Source organism: Coregonus clupeaformis, unplaced genomic scaffold (assembly GCF_020615455.1).
Source record: "Coregonus clupeaformis isolate EN_2021a unplaced genomic scaffold, ASM2061545v1 scaf1090, whole genome shotgun sequence".
Classification (NCBI taxonomy): Eukaryota; Metazoa; Chordata; class Actinopteri; order Salmoniformes; family Salmonidae; genus Coregonus; species Coregonus clupeaformis.
Genome location: NW_025534544.1, coordinates 68,455 through 87,500, shown reverse-complemented (window position 1 = coordinate 87,500; position 19,046 = coordinate 68,455). Strand labels below are relative to the sequence as shown.

The 19,046-nt window shown below is 42.7% G+C and overlaps 1 protein-coding gene across 1 annotated transcript in view; it reads right to left on the bottom strand.

The window, feature by feature from the left end:
• Window positions 1–19,046, bottom strand: part of LOC121530815 (DNA-directed RNA polymerase III subunit RPC1) — a 66,129-nt gene that overhangs the window by 11,886 nt on the left and 35,197 nt on the right. Inside the window, 7 exon segments of the mRNA XM_045217521.1 lie at window positions 5,238–5,331; window positions 6,445–6,464; window positions 6,466–6,507; window positions 6,509–6,617; window positions 6,977–7,059; window positions 11,805–11,891; window positions 17,567–17,680. Of these exon segments, the coding sequence (XP_045073456.1) occupies window positions 5,238–5,331; window positions 6,445–6,464; window positions 6,466–6,507; window positions 6,509–6,617; window positions 6,977–7,059; window positions 11,805–11,891; window positions 17,567–17,680 (549 nt within the window).

Sequence of the window (19,046 nt, the reverse complement as noted above, 5' to 3'; positions counted from 1 at the left end):
TTCAATCATTTACAGGTCAAAACGGCAAACATTGATTTGCTGTTGTAAACGGCAGAACGGTGTTATTTTATCTTCAAGTACACAGTAAGTATAATATAATAATAATATAATATGCCATTTAGCAGACGCTTTTATCCAAAGCGACTTACAGTCATGCGTGCATACATTTTTTTTTTGTGTGTATGGGTGGTCCCGGGGATCGAACCCACAACCTTGGCGTTACAAGCGCCGTGCTCTACCAGCTGAGCTACAGAGGACCAGTGTGTTTACAATAACCATAGAGGGACGTCCTCCACTTCTACACTGAAGTGACAGTTGAAACACTGATCGATGTCAGCTAAGTTAGACTTGTTTAACCTTGGTTTCTCTGGCAGAATGTGAGAGCCTGTCAGCGTTCTATGGAACCACGGATGGAACTGTAGTGATCCATATGCATTCTTATTTCTTTCACATCGTGTACCCTTGAACTGTAGTGCCTGATCATGACGACAGAATCACATGTATTCAAAACAGCACAACGCACAGCCACCTGCAGAGTGGGAATTATTCCACTGTGTGACTCATTATGTTCTGGAGAAAAAGGGTGACATTACAGTGGTGACATGTTGTCCCCGTAGAGTAGCTATATACATGTTGAATAGCTAGCTACCTGTAGAGTAGCTATATACATGTTGAATAGCTAGCTACCTGTAGAGTAGCTATATACATGTTGAATAGCTAGCTACCTGTAGAGTAGCTATATACATGTTGAATAGCTAGCTACCTGTAGAGTAGCTATATACATGTTGAATAGCTAGCTACCTGTAGAGTAGCTATATACATGTTGAATAGCTAGCTACCTGTATAGTAGCTATATACATGTTGAATAGCTAGCTAGCTGTATAGTAGCTATATACATGTTGAATAGCTAGCTACCTGTAGAGTAGCTATATACATGTTGAGTAGCTAGCTACCTGTAGAGTAGCTATATACATGTTGAATAGCTAGCTACCTGTAGAGTAGCTATATACATGTTGAATAGCTAGCTACCTGTAGAGTAGCTATATACATGTTGAATAGCTAGCTACCTGTAGAGTAGCTATATACATGTTGAATAGCTAGCTACCTGTATAGTAGCTATATACATGTTGAATAGCTAGCTAGCTGTATAGTAGCTATATACATGTTGAATAGCTAGCTAGCTGTATAGTAGCTATATACATGTTGAATAGCTAGCTACCTGTATAGTAGCTATATACATGTTGAATAGCTAGCTAGCTGTATAGTAGCTATATACATGTTGAATAGCTAGCTACCTGTAGAGTAGCTATATACATGTTGAATAGCTAGCTACCTGTAGAGTAGCTATATACATGTTGAATAGCTAGCTACCTGTATAGTAGCTATATACATGTTGAATAGCTAGCTACCTGTAGAGTAGCTATATACATGTTGAATAGCTAGCTACCTGTAGAGTAGCTATATACATGTTGAATAGCTAGCTACCTGTAGAGTAGCTATATACATGTTGAATAGCTAGCTACCTGTAGAGTAGCTATATACATGTTGAATAGCTAGCTACCTGTATAGTAGCTATATACATGTTGAATAGCTAGCTAGCTGTATAGTAGCTATATACATGTTGAATAGCTAGCTACCTGTATAGTAGCTATATACATGTTGAATAGCTAGCTAGCTGTATAGTAGCTATATACATGTTGAATAGCTAGCTACCTGTAGAGTAGCTATATACATGTTGAATAGCTAGCTACCTGTATAGTAGCTATATACATGTTGAATAGCTAGCTAGCTGTATAGTAGCTATATACATGTTGAATAGCTAGCTACCTGTATAGTAGCTATATACATGTTGAATAGCTAGCTACCTGTAGAGTAGCTATATACATGTTGAATAGCTAGCTACCTGTAGAGTAGCTATATACATGTTGAATAGCTAGCTACCTGTAGAGTAGCTATATACATGTTGAATAGCTAGCTACCTGTAGAGTAGCTATATACATGTTGAATAGCTAGCTACCTGTATAGTAGCTATATACATGTTGAATAGCTAGCTACCTGTAGAGTAGCTATATACATGTTGAATAGCTAGCTACCTGTATAGTAGCTATATACATGTTGAATAGCTAGCTACCTGTAGAGTAGCTATATACATGTTGAATAGCTAGCTACCTGTATAGTAGCTATATACATGTTGAATAGCTAGCTACCTGTAGAATAGCTATATACATGTTGAATAGCTAGCTACCTGTAGAGTAGCTATATACATGTTGAATAGTTAGCTACCTGTAGAGTAGCTATATACATGTTGAATAGCTAGCTACCTGTATAGTAGCTATATACATGTTGAATAGCTAGCTACCTGTATAGTAGCTATATACACGTTGAATAGCTAGCTACCTGTAGAGTAGCTATATACATGTTGAATAGCTAGCTACCTGTATAGTAGCTATATACATGTTGAATAGCTAGCTACCTGTAGAGTAGCTATATACATGTTGAATAGCTAGCTACCTGTATAGTAGCTATATACATGTTGAATAGCTAGCTACCTGTAGAATAGCTATATACATGTTGAATAGCTAGCTACCTGTAGAGTAGCTATATACATGTTGAATAGTTAGCTACCTGTAGAGTAGCTATATACATGTTGAATAGCTAGCTACTTGTAGAGTAACTATATACATGTTGAATAGCTAGCTACCTGTATAGTAGCTATATACACGTTGAATAGCTAGCTACCTGTATAGTAGCTATATACATGTTGAATAGTAGCTACCTGTATAGTAGCTATATACATGTTGAATAGCTAGCTACCTGTAGAGTAGCTATATACATGTTGAATAGCTAGCTACCTGTAGAGTAGCTATATACATGTTGAATAGCTAGCTACCTGTAGAGTAGCTATATACATGTTGAATAGCTAGCTACCTGTATAGTAGCTATATACATGTTGAATAGCTAGCTACCTGTATAGTAGCTATATACATGTTGAATAGCTAGCTACCTGTATAGTAGCTATATACATGTTGAAAAGCTAGCTACCTGTAGAGTAGCTATATACATGTTGAATAGCTAGCTACCTGTATAGTAGCTATATACATGTTGAATAGCTAGCTACCTGTATAGTAGCTATATACATGTTGAATAGCTAGCTACCTGTATAGTAGCTATATACATGTTGAATAGCTAGCTACCTGTAGAGTAGCTATATACATGTTGAATAGCTAGCTACCTGTATAGTAGCTATATACATGTTGAATAGCTAGCTACCTGTAGAGTAGCTATATACATGTTGAATAGCTAGCTACCTGTAGTGTAGCTATATACATGTTGAATAGCTAGCTACCTGTAGAGTAGCTATATACATGTTGAATAGCTAGCTACCTGTAGAGTAGCTATATACATGTTGAATTGTGGTCCTCTGTAGCTCAGCTGGTAGAGCACGGCGCTTGTAACGCCAAGGTAGTGGGTTCGATCCCCGGGACCACCCATACACAAAAAAAATGTATGCACGCATGACTGTAAGTCGCTTTGGATAAAAGCGTCTGCTAAAAGCCATATTATTTATTTATTTATTTGAATAGCTAGCTACCTGTAGAGTAGCTATATACAGTGGGGGAAAAAAGTATTTAGTCAGCCACCAATTGTGCAAGTTCTCCCACTTAAAAAGATGAGAGAGGCCTGTAATTTTCATCATAGGTACACGTCAAATATGACAGACAAAATGAGAATTTTTTTTCTCCAGAAAATCACATTGTAGGATTTTTTATGAATTTATTTGCAAATTATGGTGTTAAATAAGTATTTGGTCAATAACAAAAGTTTCTCAATACTTTGTTATATACCCTTTGTTGGCAATGACACAGGTCAAACGTTTTCTGTAAGTCTTCACAAGGTTTTCACACACTGTTGCTGGTATTTTGGCCCATTCCTCCATGCAAATCTCCTCTAGAGCAGTGATGTTTTGGGGCTGTCGCTGGGCAACACAGACTTTCAACTCCCTCCAAAGATTTTCTATGGGGTTGAGATCTGGAGACTGGCTAGGCCACTCCAGGACCTTGAAATGCTTCTTACGAAGCCACTCCTTCGTTGCCCGGGTGGTGTGTTTGGGATCATTGTCATGCTGAAAGACCCAGCCACGTTTCATCTTCAATGCCCTTGCTGATGGAAGGAGGTTTTCACTCAAAATCTCACGATACATGGCCCCATTCATTCTTTCCTTTACACGGATCAGTCGTCCTGGTCCCTTAGCAGAAAAAACAGCCCCAAAGCATGATGTTTCCACCCCCATGCTTCACAGTAGGTATGGTGTTCTTTGGATGCAACTCAGCACTCTTTGTCCTCCAAACACGACGAAGTTGAGTTTTTACCAAAAAGTCCTATTTTGGTTTCATCTGACCATATGACATTCTCCCAATCCTCTTCTGGATCATCCAAATGCACTCTAGCAAACTTCAGATGGGCCTGGACATGTACTGGCTTAAGCAGGGTGACACGTCTGGCACTGCAGGATTTGAGTCCCTGGCGCGTAGTGTGTTACTGATGGTAGGCTTTGTTACTTTGGTCCCAGCTCTCTGCAGGTCATTCACTAGGTCCCCCATGTGGTTCTGGGATTTTTGCTCACCGTTCTTGTGATCATTTTGACCCCACGGGGTGAGATCTTGTGTGGAGCCCCAGATCGAGGGAGATTATCAGTGGTCTTGTATGTCTTCCATTTCCTAATAATTGCTCCCACAGTTGATTTCTTCAAACCAAGCTCCTTACCTATTGCAGATTCAGTCTTCCCAGCCTGGTGCAGGTCTACAATTTTGTTTCTGGTGTCCTTTGACAGCTCTTTGGTCTTGGCCATAGTGGAGTTTGGAGTGTGACTGTTTGAGGTTGTGGACAGGTGTCTTTTATACTGATAACAAGTTCAAACAGGTGCCATTAATACAGGTAACGAGTGGAGGACAGAGGAGCCTCTTAAAGAAGAAGTTACAGGTCTGTGAGAGCCAGAAATCTTGCTTGTTTGTAGGTGACCAAATACTTATTTTCCACCATAATTTGCAAATAAATTCATTAAAAATCCTACAAATGTGATTTTCTGGAATTTTTTTCCTCAATTTGTCTGTCATAGTTGACGTGTACCTATGATGAAAATTACAGGCCTCTCTCATCTTTTTAAGTGGGAGAACTTGCACAATTGGTGGCTGACTAAATACTTTTTTCTCCACTGTACATGTTGAATAGCTAGCTACCTCTCCCAGAAGGGTCTTTTCAATCCTTCCTTTCACCAGTCGGCCAAAGTCTGCATCATCGTCCACATCCAAGTGAGCGCTGATTATAGGTGTGCTGAAGGGAAGACAAAATAAGCATTTTAGGTTTGTGCCATTCTGAAAAGAGTGGCATTTAAAATGGGTGCTGCTCAACGCTTGGCATTGTGTGAGGCAATTGGTTTGAGATTTAGCCTCTCTCCCTCCGTTTCCCTCTCTCTCTCCCTCCGTTTCCCTCTCTCTCTCTCCCTCCGTTTCCCTCTCTCTCTCTCCCTCCGTTTCCTTCTCTCTCTCTCCCTCCGTTTCCCTCTCTCTCTCCCTCCGTTTCCCTCTCTCTCCTCCGTTTTCCCTCTCTCTCTCCCTCCGTTTCCTCTCTCTCTCCCTCCGTTTCCCTCTCTCTCCCTCCTCTCCTAAGGTGTATTCTCATTCCTTCTCCAGGATTCTCTCCCGAGCCGTGTGATTGGGACACGGAGCAGAATAACCCCGGCGGACAGGGGGGACCATTATGGTTGGGCACTGTGATTGGAAGATCATTTTTGTCTGTCTAGTCATGTGGAAGCAGACACCAATCAGAGCTAATGGAACACGGCGGTCCGCTCCAAAGGACCCCGGCTGCGTCCCAAACAGCACCCTATTCCCTATATGGGGCTCTGGTCAAAAGTAGTGCACTATGTAAGGAATAGGATGCCATTCTGGACTTATTCCCGTTCAGGGAGACGAGGGAGGATTTGGCCGAAAACTATTTATCTTTCTGTTTTTAGGCATTACGCTTCAGGGTGAAACTGATTGAATCTGAACTTCTCCTAGTAACTTGTAACAATGATCAATCTACTATAACAGTCTGGAGAGAAAAGATAGAGAGTAACTTGTAACAATGAGCCTTCATGATCAATCTACTATAACAGTCTGGAGAGAAAAAGATAGAGGATTAAGAGAGACCTCTCCAAGTCCAGCTCTGACTCACATCTGATGTTGACTGACCATCCTAAACCAGGTCCATTCAAATCTGGACCTGGAAGCCAGTTCCACTGCTGATTTTCATTCTTCCTAGACTTGGGACACCAGGTGGGTACAATGAATCATCGTGTAGAACAGCAAACCAGCAGTACTCCGGACCTCCAGGCTCAGATCTGAATCCCCTGTCCTAAGCCATTTAAAAGGAGCTTTAATCAGGGCTTCGACTCCCACCCACCTGATGTTCTTGGATGCGCTTGATGATCTCCTTGATGCGTGGGACCCCCAGGGTGATGTTCATGGGAAGCCACCCCAGCAAAGTGGAAGGTTTTCAGGGTCATCTGGGTACCAGGCTCCCCAATGCTTTGGGCACAGAGGGCTCCTACTGCCGAGCCCGGCTCCATCTGAGCTCTAGGATGAATGGGCAAAGTGTTACCTACCGGGGGTTCAAACCTGGGTCGACTCCGCTGAGCTAAAAGCCTAAGCATTAGCATGGGGAGCTAACAAACGTTTTCAGACAGATAGGATTGAGACATAGGATCAATGGGCATAGTGTGTCCTACCGGGGTTTGAACCCAGGTCTCCAAGATTCTCCTAGGCATTTGCTTGGGGATCGAACACAAGTCTTCCAAGTCTCAAGCAAGGTTACTTATCACTCAATTAAAACACAACCACCTGTGAGCAGTGATCACCACAGACACAACCACCTGTGAGCAGTGATCACCACAGACACAACCACCTGTGAGCAGTGATCACCACAGACACAGTACCTCATGTACTTGTCCCTGCAGGTCTCCAGAAACTTCTCTAGCTGGCTGGGAGTGATGCGGTCCAACTGATACAGAACTTTGGGCTGAAACACAGACAGACAGACAGAGAGAGAGAGACAGAGAGAGAGACAGAGAGAGAGAGAGAGAGAGAGAGACAGAGACAGAGACAGAGACAGAGAGAGAGAGAGAGAGAGAGAGAGAGAGAGAGAGAGAGACAGAGAGAGACAGAGAGAGAGACAGAGAGAGAGACAGAGAGAGAGACAGAGAGAGAGACAGAGAGAGAGACAGAGAGAGAGACAGAGAGAGAGACAGAGACAGAGACAGAGACAGAGAGAGAGCAGAGAGAGAGAGAGACAGAGAGAGAGACAGAGACAGAGAGAGAGACAGAGAGAGAGACAGAGAGAGAGACAGAGAGAGAACAGAGAGAGAGACAGAGAGAGAGACAGAGAGAGAGACAGAGAGAGAGACAGAGAGAGAGACAGAGAGAGAGACAGAGAGAGAGACAGAGAGAGAGACAGAGAGAGAGACAGAGAGAGAGACAGAGAGAGAGACAGAGAGACAGAGAGACAGAGAGACAGAGAGACAGAGAGACAGAGAGACAGAGAGACAGAGAGACAGAGAGACAGAGAGAGAGAGAGAGAGAGAGAGAGAGAGAGAGAGAGAGAGAGAGAGAGAGAGAGAGAGAGAGAGAGAGAGAGACAGAGACAGAGACAGAGACAGAGACAGAGACAGAGAGAGAGAGAGAGAGAGAGAGAGAGAGAGAGAGAGAGACAGAGACAGAGAGAGAGACAGAGAGAGAGACAGAGAGAGAGACAGAGAGAGAGACAGAGAGAGAGACAGAGAGAGAGACAGAGAGAGAGACAGAGAGAGAGACAGAGAGAGAGACAGAGACAGAGACAGAGACAGAGACAGAGACAGAGACAGAGAGAGAGACAGAGAGAGAGACAGAGAGAGAGAGAGAGACAGAGAGAGAGACAGAGACAGAGAGAGAGACAGAGAGAGAGACAGAGAGAGAGACAGAGAGAGAGACAGAGAGAGAGACAGAGAGAGAGACAGAGAGAGAGACAGAGAGAGAGACAGAGAGAGAGACAGAGAGAGAGAGCAGAGAGAGACAGAGAGAGAGACAGAGAGAGAGACAGAGAGAGAGACAGAGAGAGAGACAGAGAGAGAGACAGAGAGAGAGACAGAGAGACAGAGAGACAGAGAGACAGAGAGACAGAGAGACAGAGAGACAGAGAGAGAGAGAGAGAGAGAGAGAGAGAGAGAGAGAGAGAGAGAGAGAGAGAGAGAGAGAGAGAGAGAGAGAGAGAGAGAGAGAGAGAGACAGAGACAGAGACAGAGACAGAGACAGAGACAGAGACAGAGACAGAGACAGAGACAGAGACAGAGACAGAGACAGAGACAGAGACAGAGACAGAGACAGAGACAGAGACAGAGACAGAGACAGAGACAGAGACAGAGACAGAGACAGAGAGAGAGAGAGAGAGAGAGAGAGAGAGAGAGAGAGAGTGAACAAGAGAATTTACACTATATATCTATCTTCAGAAAGAGAATTTACCTGAGATAGACAGGCCTGATGGAAACGGTAAATGTTTCGGTAAACTTTCCTTATGTCGATAAAACAAAATATGCTAGACAACGTGAGATGTTTTTCTGTCTGTAAAATTAATTATGCGAGACATTTTGGTGGAGATGATTTTATGCGCAAAAATTGATATAATAACCATCATCTAGCAGTAAATTTGGAGTCACGCGATGACATGTTGTGTGGTCTCCCACTACGACTCGGGAAACCATGCAGTTTATTAGGCTACAGATGAAAATATGTTATGATGAACTTCACAGGGTGGTGAATTTTTTTATTTAACCTTTATTTAACCAGGTAAGCCACTTGAGAACAAGTTCTCATTTACAACTGCGACCTGGCCAAGATAAAGCAAAGCAGTGCGATAAAAACAACACAGAGTTACATATGGGGTAAAAAAAAAAAAGTCAAAAAACACAACAGAAAATATATATACAGTGTGTGCAAATGTAGCAAGTTATGGAGGTAAGGCAATAAATAGGCTATAGTGCAAAATAATTACAATTAGTATTAACACTGGAATGCTAGATGTGCAAGAGATTATGTGCAAATAGAGATAGTGGGGTGCAAAAGAGCAAAATAAATAACAATATGGGGATGAGGTAGTTGGGTGGGCTAATTTCAGATGGGCTGTGTACAGGTGCAGTGATCGGTAAGGTGCTCTGACAACTGATGCTTAAAGTTAGTGAGGGAGACAAGAGTCTCCAGCTTCAGAGATTTTTGCAATTCGTTCCAGTCATTGGCAGCAGAGAACTGGAAGGAATGGCGGCCAAAGGAGGTGTTGGCTTTGGGGATGACCAGTGAAATATACCTGCTGGAGCGCAGACTACGGGTGGGTGCTGCTATGGTGACCAATGAGCTAAGATAAGGCGGGGATTTGCCTAGCAGTGATTTATAGATGGCCTGGAGCCAGTGGGTTTGACGACGAACATGTAGTGAGGACCAGCCAACAAGAGCGTACAGGTCACAGTGGTGGGTAGTGTATGGGGCTTTGGAGACAAAACGGATGGCACTGTGATAGACTACATCCAATTTGCTGAGTAGAGTGTTGGAGGCTATTTTGTAAATGACATCGCCGAAGTCAAGGATCGGTAGGATAGTCAGTTTTACGAGGGCATGTTTGGCAGCATGAGTGAAGGAGGCTTTGTTGCGAAATAGGAAGCCGATTCTAGATTTAACTTTGGATTGGAGATTCTTAATGTGAGTCTGGAAGGAGAGTTTACAGTCTAACCAGACACCTAGGTATTTGTAGTTGTCCACATACTCTAGGTCAGACCCGTCGAGAGTAGTGATTCTAGTCGGGTGGGCGGGTGCCAGCAGCGTTCGATTGAAGAGCATGCATTTAGTTTTACTAGTGTTTAAGAGCAGTTGGAGGCTACTGAAGGAGTGTTGTATGGCATTGAAGCTCGTTTGGAGGTTTGTTAACACAGTGTCCAATGAAGGGCCAGATGTATACAAAATGGTGTCGTCTGCGTAGAGGTGGATCTGAGAGTCTTTTATACTGATAACAAGTTCAAACAGGTGCCATTAATACAGGTAACAAGTGGAGGACAGAGGAGCCTCTTAAAGAAGAAGTTACAGGTCTGTGAGAGCCAGAAATCTTGCTTGTTTGTAGGTGACCAAATACTTATTTTCCACCATAATTTGCAAATAAATTCATAAAAAATCCTACAATGTGATTTTCTGGAAATAATTTTCTCATTTTGTCTGTCATAGTTGACGTGTACCTATGATGCAAATTACAGGCCTCTCTCATCTTTTTAAGTGGGAGAACTTGCACAATTGGTGGCTGACTAAATACTTTTTTTCCCACTGTATATAAACCATAAGGTGGCTACTTTGATGATTCAAAAATGTAGATAACATTTTGTTAAACAAAACGATTCCATTATTTATTTTTTGTCTCCAATTGTTTATTTGTTCTATGCTTTAATTTCAGAGTACATTAAGACATTAAAACTGTGTGAATTTCAATAAAAACTGGGAAAATTGAGGTGTTCTAAAACTTTTGACCGGTAGTGTATTTGAAAAATCTTTCCAGTGCTCTCCCTTTCGATTAACCACTCAGCGTTAAAGGGAAAAATGTAATGCTCTGATCCAGTGGAAACTTCATAAAATAGGCCTACCTGATTACTTCTTATCCCTTGCGCAAATATGATTTACAGGATTTTTTTTTTTTATCAGGATATTTGCAGGCTGCAATGTTTTCATTTGTTGGCATTATGTAGGCTATTTTTACATAGTTGGCAATGGCAATATAAATTACGTTTTTAGGTTTGTATCATTTTCATTTAGATTTGGATAGAATTTTGATTAACCACATGGCAATGACTTTGAGATCTCGAAGACGTTATTAAAAATGAAATAAAACTGTTCAACGAAAATGTGCATATCAAAACCATAACTGGCACGCAGATCGGAAGAAATTGTAAGAAATTGGCATTCCCACATGAGAAAGGTTTCCGACTCCTCATGTAGCCTACAACCGGCAACTTCAGGATAGTAAAGCCAGAATCTGTGAAAGCCAGGCGGAGCGGGAGGAGGATGGTTGGGTCAGGTTAAGGTTTTTTCCTTCTAGTTATCTTGATCTCTGGCTCCCTCTTGAGGCATTTGTGTCTTATTTCATCAAACTGCGCTTAAAGCATTGGATAAGCTCAATGCATATATATAGTTGATTTTATTAAAACACATAGGGTGTGTCTATATATGGAAAAAATACATGTTTAAAAAATGTTAACTAATCGATTGGTGAAAGAAGAGGACTTTTCGGTCGAAACAAGATTTTTGTTTTTGTTTGGGAAAGCCCTAATTTACACTGAGGTAGTCTAAAGGTCAGATACAGAGAGCGAGAGAGAGGATTTACACTGAGATAGTCTAATGAACAGATACAGAGAGAGAGGATTTACACAGTCAAGTAAGGCAATGGCGTTTGATTGTCCAAATTGTCCCGAAAAAAGCTCTGATGGGGAAAACGTTTTTTTTGATTGAATCATTTTATGTAGTAAAAGTGCAGTGATCGGTTAAAATCGCGAGCCGTCATTTTGTAGTGTGGTGATTAGACAGTTTTATGTGGTGATATTGCACTGATCTTACTGTTTTATGCAATAACAGTGCAGTGATTGGTCAAATTTGCAAGCGCACGCATAATATAAAGATAATTGCTAAATCCTGGAAGGACTGCTTGAAAAAGAGATGTCATTGTCAATGTGACTTGGTTAAATATAAAAGGATAAAAAGGCCTACCTCTGTGGTGCCATTATCGTTGATGCCGTATTTGTCCCTGGTCTTCTTGATTTTCTCAGATGTAGCCTTGATGAACTTTTTGATCTCCTTTGGTTGGGGAGAGAAGGAAAGCGAGAGAGATGGAGAGGGAGGGAGAGAGAGAGAGCCATGTCAATAACGGCCATTATAAGATGTTCACTCCTGTTATGAGATAAAATTATTTCAATGACTTAACGTAACACTTTAGAAAACACCTTAACATTTTTTCGAAAACCCAGTGCAAAATAAAAAAATAAAAAAAGAGTACTGTTCATTCTCAGCAGGAAAAGCTGGTAGAAATGATGGTTGTAAACTGGTTGCAATGATTGTTGTAATGGTTGAAAAGTGGTTCTAAAGTGATGGTTGTAATGATTGTAAAGTGGTTCTAAAGTGATGGTTGTAATGATTGTAAAGTGGTTCTAAAGGGATGGTTGTAATGGTTGTAAATTGATGGCTCCCTCTCTTTCCCCCTCTCCTCCTCTCTTTCCCCATCTCCTCCTCCTCTCTTTCCCCCTCTCCTCCTCCTCCTCTCTTTCCCCCTCTCCTCCTCCTCCTCTCTTTCCTCTTCTCTTTCTCCCTCTCCTCCTCCTCTTTCTCCCTCTTTTTCCTCCTCTCTTTCCCCTTTTCTCCTCCTCTCTTTCCCCCTCTCTTTCTCCCTCTCTTTCTCCCTCTCTTTCTCCCTCTCTTTCTCCCTCTTTCTCCCTCTTTCTCCCTCTCCTCTTTCTCCCTCTTCTCCTCCTCTCTTTACCCCTCTCCTCCTCCTCTCTTTCCCCTCCTCCCTTTCCCCATCTCCTCCTCCTCTCTTTCCCCCTCTCCTCCTCCTCTCTTTCCCCCTCTCCTCCTCCTCTTTCCCCCTCTCCTCCTCCTCTCTTTCCCCCCTCTCTTTCTCCCTCTCCTCCTCCCTCCTCTCCCTCGCCTCCCTCTCTTTCCCCTCTCATCCTCCTCTCTTTCTCCCTCTCTTTCCCCCTCTCTTTCCCCCCCTCTCCTCCTCTCTTTCTTTCCTCCTCTCTTTCCCCCTCTCTTTCCCCCTCTCCTCCTCCTCTCTTTCCTTCTCTCTTTCTCCCTCTCATTCCCCCTCTCTATGTCAGGTTGTGAAAGACAGACAGTAACATCACAGAACAGGAAACACTCATTCCATTTCACAGTGGATGCCTTCTACAATCCATTTATCAAACCTGCCAAAAACATTCTGTTGACGATGCAACTCTTACATGATTAGTAAAATACATTAAATCAACTGTGGATGCATTCTACAAAAAATGTATTTAAAATATGTACAACATTTCTTTGATCAAACCCCTACTACAATTCAACACTTGCATGATTAGTACTTTAATCCAAACATGAGTACACACATTGAAAAGCCAAAACTTTAGATTTGACCAACTGACTGAATGCAGTGTTCAAAATGGTGCTGTTGTCACGTGGTTAGTCTCACACCATTACCTAGACATGATGCACGTTAGAAACTGTACCTCCATATACTTCTCTGAGCCAGTGTCTGTCAATGCCTTGACAAGGGGGACAAAGTAGACAGAGACCACAGAGCAAACTGCATCAATCTCATCACACGTTCATGAATCAACTCTGCTTGCGCGCTGGTCACATTACTCATCATTAAAATATGGTAATGACTAGAAACAAACAAAAAAATCTATAAACTAATGAATGAAAAGGTGATAATGCTGCTATCTTGAAATCAGTTAATTAACTTATAACGAGAGTTCTGGATGGGCCAATTCATTTCAAACCAGAAGTCGTCATAGCAGTCCTTGACTGTTTACATACAAGTCTATATACACAAAAGGGGAACATTCCAACAATAATGAGGTGACAATATTTCTCAGGCTTCTGTCGTCACCAACCAGTGTCAGAGCTCTCAGACCCTGAGCGTGTATGATGGAACATTGTTAACCTCTACCGGATTGGTGTCCCGTATATGGGACGGTTGAGCTAACGTGCGCTAATGTGATTAGCATGACTGTTGTAAGTAACAGCAACTGTAAGTAACTGTTGCAGAAAGCTTAAATTCTTGTTAATCTAACTACACTGTCCAATTTACAGTAGCTATTACAGTGAAAGAATACCATGCTATTGTTTGAGGAGAGTGCACAACAACAAAAAAACCTATCACGGCAACTGGTTTGATACATTCACCTCTGAATGTACTTACATTCAGTAATCTTGCTCTGATTTGTCATCCTAAGGGTCCCAAAGATGAAATGTAGCATGGTTTTGTTTGATAAAATCCATTTTTATATTCAAATGTAGGAACTTGGTTCTACAGTTTGAACCCCTGCTGTCTCTGGCTCCACTCCCACCCCGCCCGGCCATCTAGATGTGTGAAAGTTAGTGTATAAGCTAATGATCCATCATGTATAACATTCCTGGGAGTGTGTAAACTTACAAAAATGATATGGTAATACAAAATGTATGTTCTCTATAGTTATGTACTTGAAAATGTATCAATTGACCAATTCGGCACATTTGGGCAGACTTTATACAAAATAGTCCAGTATTGCAATGCTTCACTGGATAAATCTGAAACTTTGCACAAACACTGCGGCCATCTAGTGGCCACAATCTAATTTGTGCCTAAACTGCAATATTATATTGTGGCCTTTCGTTGCATTTCAAAGATGATGAAAAAAATGAAAAAAAAATACGAATGTTTTGTTTGTATTATCTTTTACCAGATCTAATGTATTATATTCTCCTACATTAATTTCACAATTCCACAAACTTCAAAGTGTTTCCTTTCAAATGGTATCTAGAATATGCATATCCTTGCTTCAGGTCCTGAGCTACAGGCAGTTAGATTTGGGTATGTCATTATAGGCGAAAATTGAAAAAAAAAGGCTCCGATCCTTAAGAGGTTAAAGTGGGAGGTAACCCGTCTGCCTAGGGAGACTAATCACCAACAGACGTAATATGCTTTGAAATAACCCTCTGGACTACAGGGCATGTACTGATGAAGAAACAGCAACACTATATATGAAAACTTTCAGAACAACAGACATTATAAATGCCAATACATGTTTAGAGATGCTTTTAATGTTTAGAGAAGCATTTTTAATGTTAAAAGATGCATTTCTAGTCGCAGTACTCATGGTACAGGTCATTAAAGGAGGAATCCCGCTAGAGAACATGGCTGGGCGTCCCCTTTAGCATATGCATCAGATGCATATCAACCAGCAAGGTGCGCCAACATGCTTAATAAATAAAACGCTGGATAAATAGTGCATAAACTATTGTAAAGGATTAATTGCATGAAGAAATATTCGTCAAAATATATCAGAAATAAAAGATTACAAAGATTAGAGTCAACCTGTTTTTGATTTGTCATTATAGGGTATTGTGTGTAGATTGGTGAGGAAACTATTTAAGAATACGGCTGTAACGTAACACAATGTGGAAAAAGTAAAGGGGTCTGAATACTTTTCGAATGCACTGTATGCCTGCCCATATCATAACCCCAACACCACCATGGGGCACTCTGTTCACAACGTTGCCATCAGCAAACCACTCACCCACACGACGCCATACAAGTGGTTTGCGGTTGTGAGGCCGGTTGGATGTACTGCCAAATTCTCTAAAACGACGTTGGAGGCTCACTCAAAACTTGATACATCTTCTGCATTGTGTTGTGTGACAAAACTGCACAGTTTAGAGTGGCCTTTTATTGTCCCCAGCACAAGGTACACCTGTGTAATGATCACGCTGTTTAATCAGCTTCTTGATATGCCAAACCTGTCAGGTGTATGGATAATCTTGGCAAAGGAGAAATGCTCGCTAACAGGGATGTAAACAAATTTGTGCACAAAAATTTAGAGAAATAAGCTTTTTGTGCATATGGAACATTTCTGGGATCTTTTATTTTAGCTCATGAAACATGGGACCAACGCTTTACATGTTGCGTTTATATTTTTATAGAAATCACCATGTTTTACCTGCATGTGACTGAAGGAGGATTTGATAAAGCAATGCTCCTTTCCCTCCATCTGTCAATTACAAGATCCGCCCATCTCTTCATGTACAATTTGACAACTGATATTGTCACTCATCAGATTGCCAATTTAATCTTGTCTATAGGCTAACTCTTATTATGTGTGAAATTAGTTTCGGTATAGTTTAGGTGCAGGCTGACTGGCAGTGTTTGTTTCCGGTATCAACTTGGATAGAGTCGAGGATATGTTTGGCATTATTTTAAAGGCCTACTGCAACACATAGCATGTTTTCGTTTCCCTTACAATACATTTGTTTAGTAAAAGAGTTACAGTAAATAAAACAGTCCTGTAACAGCTTATTTTTACAAAGTAAAACGTAAAAGAAAATGGTACCAACCGGCAAGCCGTGCGGTCAAATTATTAACATGAGCGCCAACGCTGATAAACAGGCATAACACAAACTCATCATTACACTACTGTCTTTCTAAATTAAATCATCCTCTTCACCCTCATTACTCAGTTAGGCCTAATTTAAATTAGATTGTGAAGTAACTTGCACAATTATCGCTCATTCAATCCATTTGTCATAAAATACAAACATTTAGGAAAAGTCAGGGAAAGAGCAGGACATAGCTTTTTTTTGGGGGGGGGGCAGATTTTTAAAATTTACAAAATCAAACGTCAGTGGCCGTTGTCCTATGGCGGTTCTAGTGTTAAAGGAGGAATCCTAGAGCACGGATGACAGCTCTGCTCAGGCAGCTAGCGTGTGTGATCGTTATTATGGAAGGTTCAGGTAAGCTAAGGCAGTCAAGTCTGGCAAATAGAGCTCAGAAGGTAAAATGGTAATATTGTCTTCAATTGCTTGCCTTGATGAATGATGGAGAGTTTCGGACCAGTGAGAGAGGTCAAACTAGACATATTATATTGGCAGTGAGAGGTCAAACTAGATCTATAATATTGGCAGTGAGAGGTCAAACTAGATCTATAATATTTGCAGTGAGAGAGGTCAAACTAGATGTATAATATTTGGTAGTGAGTGAGGTCAAACTAGATCTATAATATTTGGTAGTGAGAGAGGTCAAACTAGATCTATAATATTTGCAGTGAGAGAGGTCAAACTAGACCTATAATATTTGGTAGTGAGAGAGGTCAAACTAGATCTATAATATTTGGTAGTGAGAGAGGTCAAACTAGATCTATAATATTTGGTAGTGAGAGAGGTCAAACTAGACCTATAATATTTGGTAGTGAGAGAGGTCAAACTAGATGTATAATATTTGGTAGTGAGAGAGGTCAAACTAGATGTATAATATTTGGTAGTGAGAGAGGTCAAACTAGATGTATAATATTTGAACGGTGGTTGAAGATCTGTTGTTGGCTGTGGCTGTTGATAGGCCTTATAGTTCTGCATCCTAAATGGTACCCTAGTCCCTATATAGAGCCCAATGGGCCCAGGTCAAAAGTAGTGCACCCCATAGGGAATAGGGTGCCATTTGGAACGTCACCTAGTCTCGGTCTATACGCCGGAGTGTAACTGCTGGTATTATTGGTTTGAATGAAGAAATCTGTCTTTGACATTTGATTGGCTGTTGATGATTGATATAGGTCTATACGCTGGAACATTGCTGTTGATAATAGATCTAAAACCAATAACATAGTTTGGTCCCTACTCTCTACGGTATGTAGTGCACTACTTTAGACCAGGGCTCTGGTTAAAGTGCACTATGTAGGGAATAGGGTGCCATTTTGAACGCAGACATAGAAGCAGTCAAGCGGAAGTGATAGTTTGTTATTTACCTCGAGGAAGCTGTCTCTGCAGCACTTGAAGTCACTCCTCTTCATGATGGACTCCGCTGTCAGGACCAACTCATTCTTACTAAGGGCTGGCTGCTCTGAACACGTATGGACAGACTGGGGGACGGAAGGATGGAGGATAGAGGGATGGAGGGATAGAGGGATGGAGGGATGGAGGGAGGAGGGATGGAGGGAGGAGGGATAGAGGGATGGAGGGAGGAGGGATAGAGGGATAGAGGGATGGAGGGATGGAGGGATGGAGGGAGGAGGGATAGAGGGATAGAGGGATGGAGGGATGGAGGGAAGAGTGATAGAGGGATGGAGGGAAGAGGGATAGAAGGAGGAGGGATAGAGGGAGGAGGGATGGAGGGATGAGGGAGGGATAGAGGGATGGAGGGATGGAGGGAGGAGGGATAGAGGGATGGAGGGAGGGATAGAGGGATGGAGGGAGGGATGGAGGGAGGAGGGATAGAGGGATGGAGGGATGGAGGGAGGAGGGATGGAGGGAGGGATAGAGGGATAGAGGGATGGAGGGAGGATGGAGGGAGGAGGGATAGAGGGATGGAGGGAGGGATGAGGGAGGAGGGATAGAGGGATGGAGGGAAGAGGAGGGATAGAGGGATGGAGGGAGGGATGGAGGGAGGAAGGATAGAGGGATGGAGGGAGGGATAGAGGGATAGAAGGATGGAGGGATGGAGGGAAGAGGAGGGATAGAGGGATGGAGGGATGGAGGGAGGGATGGAGGGAGGAGGGATAGAGGGATGGAGGGAGGGATAGAAGGATGGAGGGATGGAGGGAAGAGGAGGGATAGAGGGATGGAGGGATGGAGGGAGGAGGGATAGAGGGATGGAGGGAGGGATAGAGGGATAGAAGGATGGAGGGATGGAGGGAAGAGGAGGGATAGAGGGATGGAGGGATGGAGGGAGGGATGGAGGGAGGAGGGATAGAGGGATGGAGGGAGGGATAGAAGGATGGAGGGATGGAGGGAAGAGGAGGGATAGAGGGATGGAGGGATGGAGGGAGGAGGGATAGAGGGATGGAGGGAGGGATAGAGGGATAGAGGGATGGAGGGAGGGATGGAGGGAGGAGGGATAGAGGGATGGAGGGAGGGATGGAGGGAGGAGGGATAGAGGGATGGAGGGAAGAGGAGGGATAGAGGGATGGAGGGATGGAGGGAGGGATGGAGGGAGGAAGGATAGAGGGATGGAGGGAGGGATAGAGGGATAGAGGGATGGAGGGATGGAGGGATAGAGGGATGGAGGGAGGAGGGATAGAGGGATGGAGGGTGGAGGGATGGAGGGTGGGATGGAGGGAGGAAGGATAGAGGGATGGAGGGAGGGATAGAGGGATGGAGGGATGGAGGGAGGAAGGATAGAGGGATGGAGGGAGGGATAGAGGGATAGAGGGATGGAGGGATGGAGGATAGAGGGATGGAGGGAGGAGGGATAGAGGGATGGAGGGTGGGAGGGATGGAGGGAGGAGG